Source organism: Sorex araneus, chromosome 1 (genome assembly GCF_027595985.1).
Source record: "Sorex araneus isolate mSorAra2 chromosome 1, mSorAra2.pri, whole genome shotgun sequence".
NCBI lineage: Eukaryota > Metazoa > Chordata > Mammalia > Eulipotyphla > Soricidae > Sorex > Sorex araneus.
This window is the reverse complement of record NC_073302.1, coordinates 56,507,421-56,532,263: the sequence shown is the minus strand read 5'-3', so window position 1 is coordinate 56,532,263 and position 24,843 is coordinate 56,507,421. Positions and strand designations below refer to the sequence as shown.

Sequence of the window (24,843 nt, the reverse complement as noted above, 5' to 3'; positions counted from 1 at the left end):
TGTTGGTTAGAGAGAATGGAACAGGCAGTGGTGTTACACTGTGGTGATCAGATATTGTAGTTGCTTGGGATAGTCCCAAGTGTGTGCTCTAGTGGATTTGTGAATATTTAGTAATTATTTTATTTATTTATCTTTTTGGCTTTTTGGGTCACACCCTGCAATGCTCAGAGGTTACCCCTGGATCAGCCCTCAGGAATGACTCCTAGTGGTACTCAGGGGATCATATGGGATTTCGGAGATCAAACCCAGGTTGGCTGCATGCAAAGCAAACACCCTCTCCACGATGCTATTGCTCTAACCCTTCTAGTAATTATTTTTAATACACTCTTTCACCCTGTCTCCTGGCTTAGATAGTGGATTATATGGTGGCTCCAGCTAAAAATGGCAATGGTCCTGATCAGAAGTCAGAAGATGTGCATTTTAATTAAAATCTAACACTAATTTGCATAAGTAAAAGGTAAATTTCTTAGCTTCCTTACCCACAGTAGGGGTCTGTATGTGTGCATGTGCATGTACAAAAGTGGGCAAGCATGTCTGTGCATGCTTACATGTGTAGATCAAGAGTTGGCAAGTGTTCTGATTTCCAGTGTGGTATCTTACAGGCCTCTGCAAGGGAAGGAAAGTGAGACAAGAGCGGAAAACTCTGATCTCCCACCCAACTGCTCCTCTTTGACCCCTGCTCCTCTTTGCTTTGGGAATTTTATCAAACATTTTGTTTAGAAAAGGTAATATAAACACATAGGTACATCTACAAATTTGAAAATATTTGACCCAGAAAAATTCTTAGATTGTAGAAAGTTAAAATTCCTAAGGCTTGTGCTATTGCTATCAAAGGTCCATATTTTGGATAAGCAAAGGGCTAGGAAAGGAAAAGAGTCATTTAGGAAAAGGCTATTTCCTTCATTTTAAAGGAACTAATGCCACACTGTTTGTTCTGCCAATCAGCCATAAAATGATACTTGTATTTGCTCATTTAACTTTTCAAAATATGTCCTAACCCACTTTATTGACCTACTTATGGCTTGGGGGCCACACCAGAGGTTCTCAGACCTCTGGCTTTGCCCTTAGAGATCACTTCTGGCAGGGCCTGTGGATCCATACAGGGTATCAAATCAGGGTTGTCTGCATGTGAGGTAAATGCCTCACCTGCTCTTCTATCTCTTCAGCCTCATTCCTACCCCACTTAAGAAGAATCTTTCCCCCTTATTTGGCATCTCTCACTCGCACTCGCAGCCCTGCCTCAGCATCTGGGCTCTCAGTTAAACCAGACCTCACCTCTTCTGAGAGGCCTCCTTCACCCACCAAAGCATTTGGAGGTATCTCCTACACTCCCGCTAGGGTGCTCCACCTTGTTCAGCAATTAGTACGTGTGGGGCTATTTTCTCTCAGCTCTAAACACCCCGCTCTTAGATTCAGCTCTGTGATGCTGCGGCCGGAGCTCTGCCAAGTCTATTTCTCCTGCCAGTTGGCTTCATTTTACATGTTGCCAATAGTGGTAATTCCAGAGAGATTAGAAGGCAGGGGGCTGAGAAAATGGACCTGCTCCTTCCTGCACGCCTACTATTCCTGTCCATATTGCTCCAGGCAGTCTAGGTTGATTGAACTTTCAACTTTGTGCCCTATTCCCAGCACCACCTTAACTGGACCACCTCAGCTCTACCAGCAGCAACCAGGCAGTGTCTCCTCAGAAATCTGAATCTTGGGTCTTCAGGCTCTACTTCGAACTCCTGAGAGAGGGATCCTTGTGGAGTCAACGGTCCCCCTTCATCTGGCTTCAGCAGCAAGAAGTGTTTGGTCTGTGCTCCTGAGGTACAAGGGGTTGGCAAGGGCATCTCTCTCAGAGGTCTGAGCTCCAGCCAGGGGGTCTCCCCTTAGAGCACCAAGGCCCTGAAGGCTTCTTTCTTCAGCCCCGCAAGGATTCAACTACGTCTTCTACTCACATGTCTCCTCTCAATGTTTTCCCTTTCTTTTTTTTTTTTTTGCTTTTTTTGGCTCACACCCAGCGATGCTCAGGGGTTACTCCTGGCTTTGCAGTCAGGAATTACTCCTGGCGTGCTTGGGGGACCATATGGGATGCCGGGGATTGAACCCAGGTCGGCCGTGTGCAAGGCAAACGCCCTACCCGCTGTGCTATCACTCCGGCCCCTGTTTTCCCTTTCTTTTGTCAGACTTCTAACACATGTTTAAACAATTCCTTGTGTAGATTCTATCTGTTGAAATACCTAGTGACATTTCTTTTTTTTTCTTTTCAGCCTAAGTCCTGGCCTGATATACATTGGCCCTTGCTATCTTTCATATAGTTTTATTTCTCAACTACAGGAAAAAATGTCTTTATTTCACTCTTAGTCACATCCAGAACTTAATCTGTTTATTTATCATCATCATCATCATCATCATCCCGTTGATCATTGATTTTCTCGAGTGGTCTCAGTAATGTCTCCATTTGTCCTAATCCTGAGATTTTAGAAGCCTCTCTTTACTCGTTCTTCCCAACGGTGCCGTATTGGAGGCTCTTTCAGGGTCAGGGGCAGGAGACCCATCATTGTTACTGGTTTTGGCATATGAATACACCAGAGCTTGCCAGACTTTCCTATGCGGACAGGAAACTCAGTGGCTTGCCAAGTTCTCTGAGAGGATGAACTAGGCTCTAAGATGCTTCTGGGAACTTGGTTTTATAATCTCTGGATGTTGGCCATTAATGGGATTACACGGTGCTGAGGGCAATCTCTGGGTGTGACCGCCCAGCTACTGGAAAATGGGGGATCTGGGCAGAAGCGGCCCAGTCCCGATCTGAGCAGGCTTGGAGATCTCAGCCCCGGGTCTTGCACACCTGGGTTCCTCTGCCGGTTCCTTCATGAGCGAGGCTCGTCTGAATGTGTGGAGAGGGGCCTTGAGCATGGCTGTGGCTGGGGTTCCAGAGGTCTTCAGATGCCGGGGCTCTGCTTGGGGGAGGGAAACTCAACCCACCCCCTCCAAGGGGCCCTGGTGAAGACAGCCAGGCGCAGGGGCAAGAAACTCTGCAAGTTTATTGATATCATTCATAAATAAGCAAAAAAGACAAACACCTGGTTCAAAGTCCAGTTCTAATCATTTCTGCTAATTCTGTGAATATCAGATTCTGATTCTTTACTTTCAAGCAATGAGTGGTAGAAGTGGACAGTAGGATTTGCATGAGGAATGCTAGATAATGTGCTGGGCATAGAGGGGTCTCTTGCCTGGTTCATTCTCAGATAATGCTTTTTCCACCACCCACGTTGAACACTTGGTGTATTTTGTGATCCTTAAGTCCACTAGGGAAATGGTCATTTATAGGCACATCTGTGCTCCTTGGAACTATATAATGGATATATCATTTGCCCTAACTGTAGGACTGGACTGAGGGTCATAGCTTAAGTGAGTCAGTATAGAAGCTTCTCCCATTCTCCTTCCTGATTGAGTCTCTCCTCTTATGAGACACCCTCCCCACCCTTAACCATTTTTCCCAAGCTTTCTTCCCTTTGCCATCACATCTCTTAATAAAGTGAACTCTCCTCTCAATCCAAGAATCTCTGCAGTGTGGGATACAATTTTAAAGCAAAACAAGCAGCTTATGGACTCACTTCTTTATCAACCCACCACCCTCTCTCTCTTAGCCTACATAGCCTGTGTCTGTCTCTCCTCTCCTGTTCTTATTATCTATCCCCCATTTTCATTTTAGCTTTATTTTCTCCCACATTCAGTCACTTAATCCATCTCTCTCTATGTATTATACATATAATACAATCATTAGTATATATATATATATATATATATATATATATATATATATAAAATACAGTCCACATCCTGGACAGAGTAGATTCAAATAGCTAATGATTTGCTTTGTACCAATTTCCTCAGAGGTAGCTCTAAGCTGGCTACCTTGAACAAGGCACACATGTCCGGTCAGTCTCTGACTGTTGTTAAGTCACCCTCATATGGCTTTGTTTACAGGTGTCAACGGTAAGGCAGTTTTAATAAGCAAGAAAAGATAGCCTTTGTAGATTAACAGTGTACTTGTCAGAAATTTCTCTAACTGTACTAAAGTATTAACAATTTCCCCCCCCCACCACCAAATTCAATCAACTCGTGCCAATATTTACTTGACTTCTTTAGGTTGTTTGATATGGCTCACCACCCATTCTTTGATGCCTGTAACTTCCCTACTGCCACACGACTAGTTTCTCTCTGTGCTTTTGCTAATCTCCACTGATTTTGAGGAAATAGCCTATCTCTGTATTTGCCTGTATGTGCACGTAACATCCAAGTTGCTCCACACCAAAATCCTTCTTTCTCATGGCACTGCAACCTCTGTGTGCATAAGGAGCAAAATGGAGAGAGTAGTTGGGAGTTTTCTCTATCGGCTTTTTAAGTCTTATCATTTTTATTCAAAGGAATCTTCCCTCTTTAAGCACATTTCTGTAATAGCAAATAAGGCAGGGATTTGGATTGAGGGTAAGAGGGTGTGTGGGGGTATTAATTTCACTTTCTATCACTCTCAAGCCTAGATTTCTGGGTTTCAGATGAAAACAAAATAAAACAAAACACCAAAACAACGTAATTATTACAATTGTTTTCCCTGTAATTAATGCGTCTTTTTCAAGGGGTATTCATTTTAAGATTTTTCTTTTTAACATCTAAGATTCAGCAGTCCTATGAAGCTCTGTCTCGGTGTACATTTCTCTGACTTTATGCTGGTTGGTTTTATTGAGCCACTTGAATTCGTAGGTCTGTGTCTTTTGCCAAACTAGGAAAATTTAAGGTATTAGTATCTCAAGTATTTCTCTTCACTAAACTGTCTCCTAAAGCCTGATATTCCAATGACAAATGAGTTGTTTTATTATCCCACACGTCTCTGAGGCTCTGTTCCATTTTTTCTCTCTGTTGTTCAGATTAGGTTATTTCTATTGCCCTATTTTCAAGTTCATGGGACTCTGTCATCTCCATTCTACTATTAAATGGACGCAGTAAATGTTTTAATTTTAACTGCTTTATTTTTTTGTTCTAAAACCTCTGCTTGGCTCTATATCTCCTGAGATCTTCTAGCTTTTCATTTGTCTCAAGAATATTTGCCCTAATTGTTGGAACACTTCTGCTTTTACATCTTTTTTCAGGTATAGCGACACCTTTGCTGCCTTGGAATGGCAGCTAGTTTTTGTCCCCTCCTGTATGGAGCTTCATGAGCTGAAAATTGGAAATTGTGGCTATCTACTGATTACACCTTATCACTTTATCACAGTCTATTTGTTAGAAAGAAGTCACTAGGCATATTTCTTATTTGTGGGAACAAGTTCATAAAAGGTTATAAAAAAAAAAAAAACCTCTTGTTTGGGAATCCTTAGCCCTTAGTAGAAGTCTGCCTACTGCCGATGGCTAAAGAGAAAGCCAAATATGCATCATCAGATTAATGGGTAAACAAATGAGGTAAATATATGCACAATGGAATCTTATTCAGCCTTAAAGAGGAAGTAAATTCTGACTCATGAAACAAGGTATGTGTCAATGAGCTGTGAGCACATTTTGTTAAGTGATATAAGTCATTCATGAAAGGAAAAATGTTCTAGGATTCCATTTATCAGAGATAGGAATCTAACAGTCACTTTCTTAAAGACAAGGACCAGTGGTGAAGGGCAGGAGGAGAATGGAGACGGGTTAAGTAGGTGCGGTCGAGGAACATGAAGGTGGTGATAATGTTCCATAGCAATATGAATATACTTAATACCACAGAATCATACACTATAATTAATAAAGCATCATACATAATAGGAATACGTTATATGAGAAATTTGTTTTGTTTCGGGGCCACAACTGGCAGTGCTCAGGCTTTACTCCTGATTCTGTGCTTAAGGATGACACTTGGTGGGGTTCAGGGTGCCATATGGGGTGCCAGAGATTGGACGTGAGTCAGTAAAATGCAAGGCAAGCATCCTTCCCACTGACTATCTCTTTGAATGAAAATTGTAACAGAGAGACCCAGAAGATTTCACCCTCTGAGTGCAGTTGTCATATTGTTGGAGAAAATTCCCTCCTTCATCCTGGGCCTATTTTGGTAAATAAGGCGTTATTGAAATACAGACAAATAGTGAAGATGGTAAATTTATTGTTATATATATTTTACCATAACTTAAAAGCATGAAGCCTCCTATCATGTAAGTCATGAGATGCTGGGTCTTAGTTAAATCCTGTGTAGAACATCGGTACTTAAGCTAGTGTTTGACTAAGAGAATTCATGCTGCATGGCCTAATTCACCTTCTGTGGGACTTATTTCTAGTTTCAATCTCCTTGGGAGGCTCTATTCAGATCTTATCCATATGTGCAAAGCTCCCACCCACCCAGCCTTTGGCCTAAGTTGTGTGGGCCCAAATCCAAGCATGCACACTTCAGGAGGGAGTTTAAGATGTCATCAGTGAAAGGGTTTCTTGCCCAAGAACCTCCACGGTGTCTAGGACTTTCCAGTCTTGCTTTGTCTGTCCTCTGGCTGCTAAGCCGTTGTGCATCCTGGCTGACTGTGTTTGTTCCAGGACCCAGAGGCGGAGAACAGGACATAAAAAGGGAACCGTCCTCCCCACTACTTCGACAACAGCAGTGCCTCCAAGCCAGGTGAGGGCAGCCTTCTCACAGGTGTTTCTGGCTCCTGCAAGCTCTGTTGCTATGACTCTTGCCACAGATGGCTTGGTTTTGAGGCAGGCTTAAGAGAATAAAGCGTGGAGCATTTCTTCTGCTCTCCCTGAGCATTTACTATTTTCTTTCCAGTTCTTGGCCTCTCTCAGACCCCTGCCCATCCAGTCCTGATACCTGCGCAGAGATTCAGATATCATTTCAGTGATTTCAGACCTGTTAGGTTCATAATGGAGGGGAAAATGGGCAATGAAAGGCCTCTCCAGTGACACTGAAAGTCCAGGTCTTCCAGAGCCTTCAGCTTACCCATCCCACACTTCAGATCCACACCTAAAAAAAGCCAGATAATTTGCCTAATCTACAGCTGGATCTGACATTAGCATTGAACAAGGGCTTTGGCTAGCCCCTTCCTCATTTACTCAGTCATTTATTCCATTGATGTGCATGAATCACCTACTATGTACCCCTAACTCTGACTGCTAGACAATGATGAGCCTGTTGCTAAGGTGTTTTAGGTACAATTCTCACGTGAGACATAGCAGCTTCCAAGATGACCTGGGTCCACTAGTTTCTGTTCCTCTCTTTATGTTCACAGTAGATCTATGTGGAGTGAGTGGGCTCTTCTTGTCCTCTGAAAGGGCAAGTGTGTGGGTGAGGCTGAGGCTGAATCCTCCCTCCCATCATACTCTCTGGGCAGATGTAGGGCTTTGGAAAGACCGAGACTTGCAAATACACAGGTTTGTGGTTTCTGAAAGAACAGAAAGCCGCCTAAAGCATAACATTCTGTAGAATTACTTTCTGCTGAAGACCAATTGATGAGACATCTGAAAATAATCAAATAAGTGTCTTGTTTTATGGCTGCAAATGACTTTGTGAAACTTTGGGAGGAAATTCTCCACTTAAGAAAAAAAGAAAAATTGAAACTGAAATCATGGAAAAGAACAAAGACAGGGAATTATTAGAGTGCTTTGAATTGTTAATAGCATTTATATTTGTAAAAATGAATCTCACTAAAAACCTGGAAGTGGCCTAATAATTTTAAATCACTGCACATAGCACATGCCCTCAAACCCTGATAACCTCCAAGCTCAATTGCTTATGACCATTTTTTAAACATTTTCAAAACAAAACATGAGGCTGCTTTGCAGTCCTTAGAACTCTTGATTCAGTGTATTGAAATCTTTGTTATGTGAATCATAGGCTCCATGCATATAATGCATTGTATATGTTTTTGGAAAAAACTTAAGGGACAGTCCAACCCAGAGGATTAAAATAAATTGAACTGATTTTTAAAAAAATGGTATCAACGAAGGAAACAGAAATTAGACTGAACATTATGAAGAAGAGAGTGAAAATGCATCAAGAGAAGACTGGAGTGCATAAAAGTCTCAGAGTGCTAAGAGAAGAGAAGGCTGCAATGAAGATGAAAGAATCTGCTGGCCACGGTAAGTCACATTACAGCAGGATGGTAAGGATAATATGAGGCAAATAGAACAAAACGTCACCCAAATTGAGGCTCAGCTAAAGAGAGTAAAGGAGTAGAGAGAGAGAGACTTCCCTTAAGCTTCAGTGGTTAAGGGGTGACTTAGAGTTCCTCCGGCATTTCATTAATAGCCAAGTCCAGTTTTGCTAAAATCCAGTGTGGATGACAGACAGTCGTCCTTTGTGAATTTCTGGTTCCTAATGATGCATTTGAGCTTTATTTTTTACAGCTGTCCTTCTCTTAATCCTTTACTTCTCTCTCCCCGGGGTTGAATGGTTTCTTGTTACACATCAGCATTTTAAACAGCATGTCGCCCTTCAGGCAGCACATGGCTGCTGAGGGTTATGGCATTTGGGTCACCACTAAGTCTTCTGGAAGGACAAGCGCTCCACTGAATGAGCTCAGTGAATTCCTGTGTACAACTGGAACAAGGCAGAGCAGGTTCAGGGTGCACATTGGAAATCTAACCAAATGCCTTTTGCAAACAGCAGCTCAATGAGGATTCCTGCCATGAGGCAAAATGCTTGGAAGAGGACTGTGCTCTGGCATCACTGGGTTTGGGGTCAGCATGCTGAAACCGGGACTCATTATATTCCTACCATGCCAACTTGGTGCAATTAGCCTAACATGATAATTTCCTGAAGCCATATGTTGATCTTTAGGGGAGGGAAGGCTTTGTATGTCTGATGGCTCTGAGCTCTGACGGGCATGTCCCAGCTTCAAGCAAATTTCTGTAAATCAAGCTAACATGCATAGCAGTCAAAGATGAGGCAGGCCAGCCCGCGCAAATAGATGTGAGAAACTTCCAGCAGACTGTGGACTTGTTGACTGTTAGAGCGAGTAGATTTGCTTTCCCTGACTTTTTTTTTTTTTTTAATCCAAGGGAGGTTTCAAAGAAAGGTCAAGGGAGCAGCTCCCTGGGCAAGGATATCCCTCCTCCGCTCCTGCAAAACCCCTCCCCAAACAAAAATCAATGGGGAGGACCTAGAACACAATAAGTTATGTGCCAGGGCCGCACAGCCTGTTTTCCCATCGGAGACCTATCAGTGTGAGCTAACACTGTTGGGAAATCTCTTCAGCTCCCCCTGCTAATCAATACCTCTGTTCATTATACGTCTCTGATGAATATGGGTAATGATTGGGTGCCCAAGAGTCAGGTGACTAAAAATAACTGTGTCTGACTGAGGATCAATAGATCCCCCCACCGGTATGATTTCAGGCAATTCAATATTCTCAGCCGCCCTTCCCGAGCCCCCACCAGCACGATCCTCTCCGCTCCTCATTGATAGATCAGCTTCGTCCTCAGAGCAGCTTTATTAAATTAGTAGCACTTAATCTACTGTCATATTGTCAACTGACACAGGGCAAACTAGCAGACAGCAAGTCTTCCAGTGGCTCAGGAGAGTGACTGCTGCAGCCCAGGCAGCTCTCATTAGCCTGGTGCCAAGAACTCTCTTCATGGGTGCCTATTTGCTAAACAGGAGGATTTCCACCATTTAATAATGCTAAAATAAGTTTTTTTTTTAAAGAGAAGGAGCTGATCAAGAGAGAATTCTTGCCAATTATAGACGTGTTATGACAGATGAAAGGATCATAATTATGCTTGGATTCCCTGCAGGAGAGCATTAACACATCCGTGACATTTAATAACCACATGTCTCAACAGAGGTTGACTTCCCCAAAGTCGTCTGATCTTGCATTTCTTCAACCTCACCTCAAACCCCATCTATGGGTGCTCAGAGGGAATCAAAGAGGGAACCTTCACGGAGGTCAGTGGCCGGCAGCTCTGCTGTCTTGAGAGGGCCCCTCATTCCATGGCACTCGAAGCCAGACAGCTCCATGGAGCAGGCTTGGTGACAGCTGGATAAATGGATGCAGTCTCTTCCTCCCCTGACTGGCCTGAAGCCTCTGTCTAGAGTTTCTGAGAGGCTGGGCAGCTCATTACCCAGAGTATAGGTCAGGGCAGCCTGGCAAAACTAGGGCAAATCTGACTGGAGGAATGGAGAACAGCCAGTAACAAATTTGGAAGGAATATTCCAGAAAAAGTCTCCGTCTGATTTAATATGTTTTCAAATAGGTTTGCACATTATGAATATTGGTTGGTGCAGAATCAGAGACACTTTCTCTTTGCTTTTTTCTTGTCCCTCAGTGGTATGACAAGATGGAAAATGTCCCTGATTAGGACATCTTCCCATCTGCTAGTATTATTTCTAGGTTAAAACCAGTAAAATCTGCAGGAGAAAAAAAAAGAAGAAAAAATGTACACTGCCAAGAGAATATAAACCGAAACACAAGTATTTGGACTGCAAAGACATATAGTCATTATTCTGTTGGCGGCAATCCACAGCTCTCACGGGGGCGGGGGAGGAAGAAAACTTATTTGCAAACACTGAGGTACAAAGATACCTAAGTTCTTCCTTTGGTCTTTCTTTCCTCAAAAGAGTTTGTATAAAGGCTGTGGGGAAAAGGAATTCTGGAGAGACACAGCAAAGGCCTCCCCAAAGGAGCAGCTTTGATGAGGAGGGACTCAGGTCAGTGTTTGCTCGGCTCCGCTGGGACTGGAGAGGGTCTTTGTAGCTCTGATTCAGCTTAGCCATCTGAGCAAGAGAAGAGTTTGATCTTCCTAAGAACTGTATTAAATAATACCAGAATCCAGTCCAAATAGGAAATTGACTCTGAGTTCTCCAGCAAGTGTGCTTTAACTAGGGCAAATTATGCTGTGAGCTCAAGTGTTACGAGGTGTATTTTGTGAAGGTCTCCCAGAGTTGGTTCCAAATCAAGAAGTTAAGAGGAGATCAGTGACTGATAAATCTTTAATATAAAAATTGTACAAGAATTTTGATACAAATTACAAGAGGTATTTGGACAAAATATGAATAAAATTCCATTTACATCCCCAAACCCTTATGCATTTTATGCAAAAGACAAACTGTAGACAGTTATAGTACAGAAAATACAACAAAGGAAATCGCAAATAAAAAATTTTAAAACCCCTAGACTACTAATAAAAAACAAACCAAAGAGCAAAACAAAAAAACAACAAAAACAAAACCCTTGTTCAAGGTACATACAGTATTTCTGAAGCTACCAACGTCACGATTATTAGATCAGGGCAATGCAAGCGGTCCCATCCCTCGGGGCAGCCACCATTTGTAGTACAGACTTTGGTTCTGCAACAGGCTTAGCAGAAGAGACTAGTTTGGTGCAGATTAGAACACAAACCAAACTTGGGGACATAGAGGATGTATTTTGAGGAAAATTCGTTTTCCTCAAAATATTTCAATCCCCTCTGGCCATTTTTGCTGTCAAATAAGCAGGTTGAGTGAAATGTCTGCGAGAACACCCTGGTCAATTTGGGGTGAACCAGAAGGATAATTTATCCCAACTACAAGTGAGATCTTGCTAGCTCTTAAAGCCTAGCTCAAGATCAGCAGTAGGGAAGAGAGGGCTTCTTTACCCAGACCCCCAACTCATCTCTGTCTTTGAGGGAAAATTCAGTTGGCTACAGGTCAAAGTCTTTTGGCTTATGAATCTTCCTCGCCCTTTCACTTCCACATACCCACATTTAGCTTTTCTGCACATTTCCTGCGGGTACTGGCAGTGAAGTGGTAAGATCTGTCTGCAGGATGGCGGAACCAAAATTTGCACAGTAAAGTGAGTGCACCATCTATTATAAATCTTAGATAGTCATGTCAGGTTAATATATAATACTAGAACATCTCATTCACTTAATTCACGTTATGTAAACCCTGGACAGGGTAGAACACACAAATGCTTCCAAAGTGATCAGACTCAGGATGAAGGAGGGGGTGTTCTACCTTCTTGCTTTAAAAGATTTGTTTTGGGGGGGGGGCGGGTGAGGGTTGAGATCAGAAGAGCAAAGGATGGAATGGAAAGATAATGGGAAAGTCGGAGAGATTAAGATAGGCAATGAGAGGAATGGATTACTCTGTACAGACATGCAAAAAGTCCCAAATTGAGTACTAGATGAGAAAAACAAAACAAAACAATCAACCTTGGTTTATACATCTCAAGCGAACCTATTAACTCAGCACATTATCTGGGAGTTCAAGAGCATCATACCTCATGAATCAATGCTTCTCAAGGCTACAGCACCGATTCTCAGGCAGCAGGGGATGCTTTGTCTCCTAGCATGGAAAGGCAGGCAAGGCTACCACAGAAACAGTGCCAGGTCAGCTAACTTTGCAGGGGGATTCCCCACAAAGGCTGGGTTTGAGAGACTCAACCAGAGTCTCCTCTCAATTCTTGAATTTCATAACAGAAGTGGGCAGAGTTGGTTAAGAATAGATTGATTTGCCATCTTAGTTGTGCACTATTTCAATATTTTAAAATATTTCATTTGGCAACAGGAAGGCATATAAAGTCTTGGTACAGCATTTAGATACCATCTCTTCAAGAAATATATTTTATATTATCTATGCTTTTATTCTTAAAATACCATTTTTTTGCTCTTCCTTTCCCTTCAAAGAGTTTTTTTTAAAAAAAAAAGCTAAAAGAAAGCATAAAAAAATCAATACAAAATTTCCTTATTTATCCGTTATTTAAAGGGGTTATTTAAAGGGGAAACACTAATTTTAGTTAGAAGGTAGTTTTGGCAATTGAGATTTTAGTTTTCCATGAAGACGTTTGATGAATGCTTATGATATATATATATATATATATATATATATATATATATGCGACAGGGACTTAAAAATAAAATAAAAAATCCTTTTATCACTGACCCCAAGAATTCTCAAAGTGCTTTTCTTCCCAAACCTCAGACTGGTTAATGAAATCACTTAGCACAGGTTGTCAACATAGACACATTGTCTGTCTCTAATTCTGTTGTTTCATTTTCTCTTTTTCAAAATGACTCTTGCATGTTGACAGAGATATTTGGTTCAGAGAGATATTTGAAATATTACTCTTTATAATGATGGTGAATAATTTGTCAGATCATCCGCTGGGGGTGGGGTGGGGTGCAAGAAGCATTAAGTCTCCTAGATCCTCAAGGAAGACCTTGATTTCATTCCATTGTCAACTAGCCACTTTCAACAAGCATCACAGCCTAAACCTACTCTTCATTTGGGTGCAAAGTTTTAGGGAACAGGCCATCTGTGTTTTTTCCTTTCACCCTTTGTCCCCTTGTTTGATTGTGTAAAGCTCACTTTAATTTACCAAAATTTCCCCAAAGTAGAAAATTGGTCACTCATATATAGGGTAGACCCTGCTGTAGTGACTAAAGTAAAAATCCTCTTCCCTATTTTTTTAAGATTGTCATTCTAGTTTAACAAAATGAAAGTTAATCAGTTAATCTGTTCTGTTCTCTGCAAATGGGGGGTCTTCACAGAGAGATGCATGTATTTAGCCCCAACTTGGACGCCAACGCTGACAAAACCACAAATGCACTACCGATTTCTTTGAAATGGGCACTTTTTGAAGTGAAAAATTTTCTTAGATAATATGAAACAATCTAATTTTACTTAGGCAACTGATTTTTGGGAAATTTAGCTATAATTAAAGGTGATAACCAATATTTCAAAATGAATGGGTATATGAGATTGCAGAGATGAAGAGAATCTCATCACAGTGTTCTTTTACTGAGACTTTATTTAAGTCATCTTGTTAACTATTCACTTAATAGCTGGAGGGTATCTACAGGCACCCTGGGGCTTACTAAAGAAGCAGTGTAGTTGGTGAATGTATGTACTTGTTAGTCAGAGAAGGAAAAAGGAGGGAGGGAGAGAGAGAGGAAGAGAGAGGGGAGAGAAAGAGAGAAAAAGGGAGAGAAGAGGAGTGATGGGGAGGGGAGGGAGGAGAGAGGAGGAGAGAAGAGACTGATTGTGAATGTGTGTACATCAGGGAACTCAGTGGGAAAGCCTAGCCCTTGTACTCAATTTTCCCTTCACAAGGGATAAACAGGCAATTACGCATCCTTTTATATTTGATGGCCAAGTGCTGAACTGGAAAGCACACTATTAGTTTGTGTCCCTTCAGGGCCAGGGCAATAAGTAGCCAGGAGAGCTGGGGCTGAAGCAGAGAGGGTGTTGTCCGCTGTTAGTGTGACAGTCTTGTCAGCTGCGTTCACATTACTGGAAGGTAATAAAGTGACAAGTAAGTTATTAGAAAGATATGAGTTGAAATTGAACTGAAGCTTCTCACTGCTCAGCCTGGCTTTTTCCTTTCTTGTTGTAATGGTCTACTATTCGTTACAAACGGAGCCTTGTCTTGATATGCTCTATATAAAATGATTTTTTTTTGCAGTAAAGGTCAAATGAATTTACAACACTTTAGAGGAGAATAAAGATAGTTTTATGAAAACTATTGCATGTTCCTGCAAAAAAGACATAGCATTGTAATGAACAATAATGCGGATCCAATTCAGCATACTTCTAAAAATGCTTTTAAAAAATAATATTAGGTATTGAGTTTTCCGCAAATGACAAAAAGATATTGCTTGATATCCAGTCATTTCTGAATGACAATAAGCAACATCTTTTGTGAGAGATGTAGGAAAAAACCGTGAACATGGAATGTCATAAGAAAGAGGAGTGTTTGGGCAAGCATGATGACAGATTAGCCCACTGACTGATTTTGCAGCCTATTTACACAATGTGAATTAAAAACTACTATTCATGGTATTTAGAAAATATGAGTATGAGCCCGGGTCAGATCAGATGTGGCCTTTATACTGACACAAAATGACCACACATGATGTACTGAGGAAAAATATGAAACTAGAGTTACTTTTATGCTTCACAGGAAAGTAGAAGAGCTCATTTTGATGTTGCACACCTTAGCCAAGGAACTCACAGTCATGGGTACAGGACTAGACAAAGTAGTGAAGAAGGAGAAAGGATGGATCTATGTCAGCTACTTCTCTTGTTACTTCACTCACTAGAGCTCCTACAGCCACTGGGCTTTTCTATCACCTAGGTGACCATTATTATATTTATGCACCCTAAGATACATATGCAGTATATATGAGAGAGAGAGGGAGAGAGAGAGAGAAATAATGTAGGGAGGAGGGAGACAAAGATGAAATCTTCAACTGCACCTGCCCTTCTTGTTCCCCTGACCTGTAAGGAACTTGAGCTATTCCATGGTTGTTCTTGCTCTCATCTGTCTTCAAACTGGGATTCAATTCCACAGCTGTTTAGCAGGGGAGCTCTGTAGGGCACTTCACTATCCATTCTGAGCACTGCTACAGACCTGTACAATACTTTTCTCTTCAACAAACACTTCCATGGCATTAACAATTGCTTTTTAAAAAAATCCCCTCTAGCAGTCCCCAAACAAGAGCAGGTACTAATACTCATATCCCATACTTAGATTTTGAAAAAATGGATTTTCTTCTGTCTTTCTTTCTCATGATTCACTCCAAACTTTTCTGTTAAAAAGCAAGGGATGAGAAGGGGAGTTGGAAAACCCAAATCCTCTAATTTAGAAGCTTTGTGGGGTGGGAGTAGGAAAGTTTAAAAATTATTCACCATAATTTTAGTAAGTTATTCCTAGAATGTGTTCCTCAGAATGTTCCTAGAATGAAAGTTTCCTCCTGTTGTTTCTGTATGATAGCAGATGCAGTGAGTTTGATTACAGCTGAATTTTACGTTTTCTCTTAGTCAGTCTCACTCAACACTAACAGATCAAGTGCAAGTTAGGATTGCTCAGGTCAACTGTTGCAGTTTCCAGCAAATCTCCCTCTGTCTGGTTACTGGTTTCTTTATGGTTAAATTGCTAAGGGTTCCCATTCTCATGTGTGGCACACATCAGGGGTGTATGCAGAGGAAGGTGAAAAGAAGGTTGTGTTTTATTTGGTGAGAGCTCAATGCATGGTTTCGCTGAGGAAAATGCTTCAGGAACAGCTTATTCTCAAATATTCAAAGTTCGTTGCGTTTTTCAAAAATTTTCTTTGAGGGACTGGAGCAATAGCACAGCGGGTAGGCCATTTGCCTTGCATGAGACCGACCCAGATTTGATTCCCAGCATCCCATATGGTCCCCCTAGCACCATCAGGACTAATTCCTGAGTGCAGAGGCAGGACTAACCCCTGTGCATCACTGGGTGTGATCCAAAATGCAAAAAAAAAATTTTTTTTTCTTTGAGCAATGCATATATAAATGTTCTGTTAACCAGTTAAGAGTTGTCTCGTCTTAATGGAAGGGCCTGAAAACACATGACCGGTATCACACTACAAGGACTGCAGTACTACTGTGCTCAGAGTATTAAAAAATAGATTTTCATCATATTGAAAAGGAAAAGTATTTGCCTTAAATGCCATCAGGCAAAACCAGGCAGCTGGACTAAAATCTGGAATGGAGTACACTGGATTAATTTATTTCAACAGCTAATAGATTAAAGAATGTGAAGATTTTTAATCACATTTGTCAAAGCAATATTTGTCAAAGAAATACTTAGGTATTTCTTAATTCTTACTTTGCTGTCATCCCCAAAGCATGCAGTTACTGTAAAGCAGACTAAACCATTCTGATAGTTAAAAATGATCAAAACAGTGCATTTGAACATCATCTAGTGAACAGACACTTGCCTACTGCCTAATTTTGTGCTCGTGACAAAACTTTTTTAAAATCCAAACAATGGGAATATGTGCACTGGTGAAGGGATGGGTGTTTGAGCATTGTATAACTGAGACTTTAAGTTATACAAAAGCTTTGTAACTTTCCACATGGTGAATCAATAAAAGAATTAAAAAAAAAATTCAAACAATGGGAAAAGGTTGCAAAGATAAAAGTCTGCATCACTATTTTCAGCCAACATCAATTACAAAAGAGAAACTTCCACAATAGAAAATTTCCTAAGGGCAAAAGGCAAGTAGAAATGGGCAAGACTGAAGGGCTCCATGATCCAAAAGTTCCTCTGCTTTATCCTTTTCTGTTTGCAATGAGTTTTGGGATATTACCATCTTAACTAGATTTATACTTAAGTCAACACACTGTGACTTAGGTAGACTCCCAAGAACAAGCAACACTTTACTTTGGGACTACAGCTGTACATCTCATTACTTGACATTTTATGCACCACTTCTATCCACTTCCCCTGTCCCATCATGCTGATAGGCTTTGTATTAGAAAATGTGATTTACCCATTTAGAAGGCCACTTGGGCACTTGAGGCACAAAAGTAGTAGAAAATAGAGGAGATACTTAAAAATGGAGAGGAGAATGGTTTGGCTTTTCTGACAAAGCTCGGGTGAACACATTAATGTTTCTGAGCAAAAGAAATTCTACTTGGAGAATTTTGTGACTTCTGGACATGTTCTAACTGGTTGTACACATTAGCCTGGTTTGTGGCAAGTAACATTTATTCTAAATCTGCTTCATTTGCTGATGTGACCTGCTGACAACTATGTAATTCACCCACTAGGGCTTTTTGACCTTTGAGTTGACATTAAAATAAACAGACTAAACATTGATTTTGTTCAAGATGAGTTCTAATAGCTCAACCAATAGTCTAACAAAAAAAAGATGAAATAAAAGTCTTATTTTCATTTAACTTGATGTAATTTAGTCTATGTATACCCCACAAGTTAGTGTTCCATAATCTTTGTTATAAAAAGATTTCCCCCCACCCTTTTGAATCTAATCATTTGGTAATGGGGCAACAGCGCAATACAGAGAACGCTAAGAGGACCAAAATGTTTGCAAACAAACTTTCATTATTCTAATTCAATCTTTCACAAACATACTGTACAGAGTTTTATATGGTATAAAACAAAGGAAAACATCTCTGTCTATTCAATTTAACAAAACACCAAAATAAAGCAATTAAGACTTTGGGGAATTCAAAAGTACAAGAAAACAAAAACTGCTTTTACTAATTCCTCAGCTTTTTATGGTAAACATTTGTCATTTAACAGACATAGTGTTTGATAGTTTCTTTTATACTGCAAATACTTTTGGTCTTTCCTCATTGCAAAACAATGAGGAATTAAATGAACCCCATAGTATCCTCTGAAGGAGTTGAGAAGATAAAAGCTCCTTGACATTATCCAGCTTATCTTTAAGAATCTATTGTTTCTGAAATTTTCACAAATAAAAATACTGAATCCTCAAACTAATGATGCTTATTTTTGGAAACAATAAATACTGTGAGGTACAATAAATCCTACAGGAATAATAATAACAGAAACATATCAACAGTTTCCTTTGGCAAATTTAACGGAAGTGAATGCTGATGTGAACATAGAAAAAATAATTATAAAACATGAAATATGGAAACAACATGACAAGTTAAAACTAAGGGGTATTTCTAAATTTTAGAATGATGAGAGAGAAATGTCTGAGGCCATTAAATGCAGAAAAGAAATACATTCTCTTAAAGTACTGTGTACTGTTTGACAAAATAGTCCTTGAATATTTCTTATTTTCCCCTTTTACTTAAAAAAAAAAAAGAAGAAAAAAAAAAGACAACACAGTCTGCAATGCACACCCTAATGGTTTTGGCTGCAGACTGAACTTGAGTAAATATCATCATTTAGTCAGTATGTTGTGGTAGCTGAGGCTGCCGATGTGGTTAACCAGCTCAGGCAACATGTGTAAACATCGGAAACAAAACAAAACAAAACAGGTTTGGAGAATATTCTCCCCCCTCTTTCGCACTCTCAATTGCTTGGTTTCAGGCTTGCTTTTATTTCTCTCTGACAAATCGTGTGGGGAAACACAAAACACTAAACAGTGAGAGATCCTATTTTAAATCCCCCTTCTTCTAACCTTTGAGAAAGGAGGGTTGCTCAATTCAAGTTCAGTACATGTTTTCAAAGCTTCCAAATACTGCTGTTAAATGTCTTTTGATTTCGTCTATCAGATGGGCCTGAATCATAGCACTACTGCAAAACTTGCAACATATTAAGACAGCCATACAACAGACCAACCCCACTTGCACTTTTTCCTTATTTTAAGGATAAGGGGTTAGGTCCTTGGAAATGAGTGTTCAACACTTTTACTGTATTTGTCTTTGTTCCATGGTGAGTAATTTGGGCTTTTGTATCCTGAAATATTATCCAGCCTCTAAAGAAAATGTCTTGGCTGTTTCACACCACATAATTTTGTTTTCCTTTTATGTAACTTAACATATAAGCAAGAAGGATTCAATGTTGATTTTAATAACATTCGGCACTTGAAAGAATCACCAACTGTTTTTTTTTAAAGCGGTTTTCTGGTGGCCGACAAATTGGCCTGTGGTTATGTTGAGTGACTAATTGTATTTTCTTTTCTGAAAACTTGTGCAAAGTTGGCAGTTTTGTGTTAACACTAATACTTTTGTTTGGCATTTGTGCCCTATACTGACCAGACCATTTTTATACAAGTGAATTTTTTAAAAAGACACTTACTTGAAATATGGCAATAGTTTAAGAATAAAAAAGAAGCATGGATATTACACATCCCCTTGTAGTGTATGAAAAAAAGTGCATGACTGGATTTATGTACTAGTACAGGACATTTTAGAAAATCAGATCTGTGCTGTAACGCATGCCAGCACCTCTTTATCACTATATCTAGCAGGTAGTAAAAACAAGACCATGTTCTTAAAAAAAATGTGCATTAATGCTAACATAAATGAATAGAGCTAGCCAGCAAACTATTTTTTCCTGCAATTCTAACAGCTGGATGTAACTGTAAAACTTAAAAGTTAAACAACCATCAATACAATTGTTTTACATCAGTGGCCTCTCAAGGCTAAATATTTACAGGTGAATCTGCCATGCTTTAATTGAAGATTCTCTCAAAACCTTAAAGTTCACAAAAGACAACTATAAGAAGTTCCTTTTTTGTTTCTTTTTTTCTTTTTTTCCCTTTTATTATATTATTATTTTTGCAGGCAACAGTCATGGGTACAACAAATTGTCTCTTTGGAGAGGACCAAGAATTATTGTCAAAATTTGGGCTAGTTGCACGCTTTATGTGTGTGTATGCATTTTTTAAAGGATACTTTGTTTTCACCCACAAATTAAAGATCCCACCCTTCCCCAAAACTAAAAAGAAAAAGAAAAAAAATAAATCAAAAGCACCTAGATTTATCTTTTTATATCTAAAGGAAATCTGTGTGTGTATAGATGCAGACAAAGAGGCATACATGTGTATACACACACAAAACATACACACACACTCAAGTACACAAGTACACACTGACTATGGCAGTTCAAATATGTAGGCCATCTGGTGAGAGCTGGCATCTGTAGTGTCCATTCTGAGACTAATCTACTGAAGTGAAGGGAATGTTTTTGTGGAGATTAGGGTTCTGACTGTGCCGATTCCGGCTTCGCACAGAGGAAAACATCATATTGCAACCGGGGACTTTGCACTTGTGCATTTCTCGCAAATGCACTGTTTTGTAATGCACTCTCAAGGTCCCCTTGTTGCTGTACATTTTGTGGCAAATGTTGCACATGATCCCACCATTGCTCCCAGACAAGCTGTTGAACATCAGAGATCCTGAAACTTCAGCCCCGAGGCTGCCTGGGAGGGCGGGGGCTTCGGCCTTGTGTGCCGACTCCCCACTGTCACTCGCCCCGTCAATGTCATCGAGAAGAATCCCCTCGTCACTGCCGGCGTCGGATTCTCTGGAGGAATGGATGCTGCTGCTGGACTGGAGGCTGGAGGTGGTGCTCAGGTCAAGAACCATGTAGTCCTCCGCCATGCCTCTCCCGTACCCATTCAGGTGGGAGTCTTCAGTCCCTGCGGGAGAGGAAGCGTCTTCCCGGACATCGAGCCCTAAGGGGTGCTGGGCACCATAGATCTTCATCAAAAATTCATCCCGGAGGTCCTTGCTCAGGGAGGGCTGCGCTGAGTCCAGGCCCATGTCATCGAGTTCTTTGGTCAACAGTTTACGATGCAGATTTATGTTGGCACTGTGTCTAGGAAAACAAGGGGGAGGGGGGTGTGAGGTGCAGAGGGAGTGGGAAGGGTGAGAAAAAGAAGAGCATTTTAAAATTGATTCGGCTTCCACCAGGCATCAGCAAATAAGCACATTCATTGCTAATTATATCATTGTAAAAGCAAATGTTTCCCTACATTCTCAGGATTTGGGACTAAATAGTGGAGGGGAAACATAATAAGGGGAGCTTTTCATTTATATTATCTCTTATAAGAGTAAAATTCGTCAATAGTAGGATGAACGCGGACCTACATGCACGTTTTTCCTCAGTGATTGTTCTGTTTTTGTAATGTAGCAGCATCAGCTGCAGAGAATCTCAGCAGAGATTTTAGAAAGTATACAGGGTCAAAGAATGGAAACTACCTACTAACCAAACTGATATTTACTTAAAAATTAAACACAAAAAAAGCCTAATTCTTCTATAGCAAACATTTTAGAGATTAAAAATATCATTCAAAAATAAAAGTAAATGAGATAGGTAATTTAGGTTTAACTTCAATAAATAATGTAATCTTTCTTTTGCTTTTCTATACTTTAAGTTTTAAGTAGGAAAAAAATTAGCTTGCTAGTTCAACAATTTGAAAAATAGTTCTAGACTATCTTTAAATCCAAGTCCACTTTCTCAGCATGTTTTAATATTTCAGCTAAACCAAATAGCAAAATACATTTATTTTCAAAAGTTGTTGAACTTTGGAGTTGAAAATTCATTAAGTCAATCAATTTCAAATTTAAATTCCTTAGAACAAAAATCGAAAAAACAAGTCTTTTAAAAAATATCCACCCACCCTTAAAAAAATCACAAGTAACAGAATAAAACCCCAGAAGACAACAAATAACACCCCTCTGCCCACCCACACTAAGCACAAAAAAAAAAAAATCAAGCACAAGAATAACAATCCCTAAATCCCTAAATTTTAACAACTGTAGTCCATATTTCTTAGACAAGCAAAACTTTTATTCTATTCAATGAGTACTTTGCTTGCATGTTGAAAGAAAAAAAAGGGACTTGTCCCATAGCATCCATAGGGATGGCGTGATATAGAAAACCTAATACATTATTGTCTACCTGAAGATATTGCCTTTGTATTTACATCCCCATTTTTAAAGTGCCCTTGGGCATATACCTCTCTCCACCTGTATAGGATCACAAGTTTGGAAAGTATCTAAATTGAAGGCTACTCTTAAAAAAAATAAACTAAAAACAAATATGCATATATGTATATATATATTTATAAGCTTCTCAATAATGGTGGAAGCTATACATCTTATAGCAGTAATTGAGATTAAAGAAACAACCTAGAATAAGAATAAGAATAAAAACATCCCCTCATTTTAGTATAATTAAAAAGTATGGAAATGAGTCACTCCATTTGGTGACCAGCTTGACTAGAATTTCCTAGAGATGGTTGAGAGGTATGTGCCTCAGAGACAAGAAAGGTGGGAAAGCCTTCCCCACCTTTCTGCACAAGACAATATATAGCACTCAGTTTCAGGGGGCAGAGGGGTAGCAACCCTCTCCACACTGCACTTAAAGGCTGAGCTTACCTTGTGATAATAAGATCAGCTTTCTAATCTTTTGCTAAATCGATCACAAAAGAAAGCAAGAATAAGAGACAGAGAGAGAGAGAGAGAAAGAGAGAGAGAGAGAAAACAAATTCACATTCTAGACATCTGTTTTTTTTGTAAACTTTAACAATAAAATAGGGATTAAAAATGTTCTGATCACAAAATCATTTTCTGTAATAAGCGATCATCCCATAAACTGTCTTGATGATTTTCAGATCAGCTGCATAATCCAAAAATCATAAAACAAGTTAAACCAAATTCACATCATCATCATCCACGAATGAGTTCTACACAGATGCATGCAGTGTGTGGTTATGTGACTGCTAAACAAAAGCTGTCCCCTGCTTTCTATGGTCCCTGCTCTGACACAGGGTCTCCCTGTTTCTTTGGTGTCAGATGGCAGATGATCCCAAGTGCAAGTTGTTAAATTAAGAGTGCAAGAAATACCTACTGTAAAGTTTTAACCCTGACATGTGGGTATGACACCATCAGGCCTATTACAAGAATGTGGAAGGAGTTACACTATGTACTTTTACTCTATTGATAAAACAATCTGCCAACCATAAACAGCTCACAAAATCCTACCCGTTTATTATTTTTAACACCCTCCCTCTTCTTAATTTCACAAGCACACATTTTGCGATGACTGTGATCTAGAACTCTGTGTTGCTTCTCACACATCTGCAGTTACCACTTCCTAGATTCACTGCTGAGAAAACAGCAGTCAGACACACAGCAGTCACATCAAGACACTGAATAAGGAATAAATTAACATTGACAAAAGGACAAACTGATCACCCAGATGGACACATCTTTCCTAAGATGACTTGTGAAATTACACATCTCCACTGATATGTTACCAGGAAGAGATGTTTCTCTTCATTTCTCACTTACAGCAATAGAAATCTGTAATCTAATTAGAAGATGTACCAGCCCTCAATATCTGTCAACCAAATGATGTGCAGAAATGTGTAGACCAGCTCTGGCACTCTGTTCAACAGTGTCCCTTTTCCGCTGTCAGCAGGACTGTTGGCCTCTGCTAATATAATTACATTGACTTTTATTCAATTAAGTGCCATTCCTCGCTAAAAAAAAAGCTACTTTATCAATTGATTCAGGTGTAATGCAATAATAAAGATGAACTCATGGCAGTGCATTAGCTCTGCTGTTCATAACTTCAGTACACCGGTTCATTCATGGTAGTCGATTTCCATTATGCAACCACAGTTCAAGAGAATTGATTATTTTATGTTCATTTCTTAATCTATTTCATTTTTGTTTAATAATCATTCTAAATGCCATATGCAAAACACCTGAAGTGGGGATAAGAACAGAATGTGAAAGTCTGCCTGCTCACCCAAAATAGTAGATTTGAAGATCCCCTAATGAACTCAACAAATATTTGTAGGAGCTGAAGGAGGAAAAGCAAAAGAAATAACAACAAAAATGAAGACTAAAATTCTCCAGGGAGACTCACAGAATAGAGAAAATGCAGCACTTGATTTTAACAAAGACCTATTGTTGGACCCTAGAATCAGTCAATCCAAACCATTAATGTCATAAAATAGTGCTCTTGTGAGGAGATGTATAGACCTAGGGTTAATAGCAATTTACAAGTTTATTTGGATCAGCAAAACTGAAAAGGAAAGGAGAAAGGAAGATTGAAGAGATCCAAAAAGAACTCATCCTTACGGACAATCACATGTAGAGGGAAGAGACTCCTAAAGTGGAAGACCAATGTGTACACTTGGAAAATCCCTTAAAGAAGATGCAATATGCAATTATTGATAATAAATATAAGGAATCCATGACCAAATTTGAGTTCTCCAGAAATAAGGACTAAAAGAATAGACAGCATTCTGAGTATCTCTCTTCAGTAAAGAGGGAAAAATAATCTTTAACAAAAATGTAAACTGTATTAGGAAGTTATTTGTATTTACTTTGATTAGGAGGCAATACTGCTAAGTGGTTGCAAATTCCTCTTATGGCAAAAAAAGAAAAAGAAAAAGGAATGAAAGAGAGGAGATGAGTTCTTAAGGTAGAGTGTAAAGGAACTGGTCTTAAAGAATTTAGTAGCAATTCAAATTTTTGCATCAAGATGGTCACTTTCCAGAAGAACAAAACAAAATCATATGCAAGCACGTTTCCTAAAGATCAAGATACTTTGCACATAGTTAAAAGGGCATTTATTTGCCTTAATCAGTCATACGCCTGCATCTTAAACAAATTTTCCCCAAAACATACTGTAGAAGGATAAAAAA

At 39.7% G+C, this 24,843-nt stretch overlaps 1 protein-coding gene across 1 annotated transcript in view; it reads right to left on the bottom strand.

Moving 5' to 3' along the window:
- Window positions 1-20,176: 20,176 nt before the first annotated feature.
- BNC2 (basonuclin 2) overlaps window positions 20,177-24,843 on the bottom strand; it is a 477,043-nt gene continuing 472,376 nt past the window's right edge. The window contains exon 7 of the mRNA XM_055144211.1: window positions 20,177-20,996. Within this exon, the coding sequence (XP_055000186.1) occupies window positions 20,336-20,996 (661 nt within the window). The 3' untranslated portion in view covers window positions 20,177-20,335. The remainder of the gene's footprint in view (window positions 20,997-24,843) is intronic.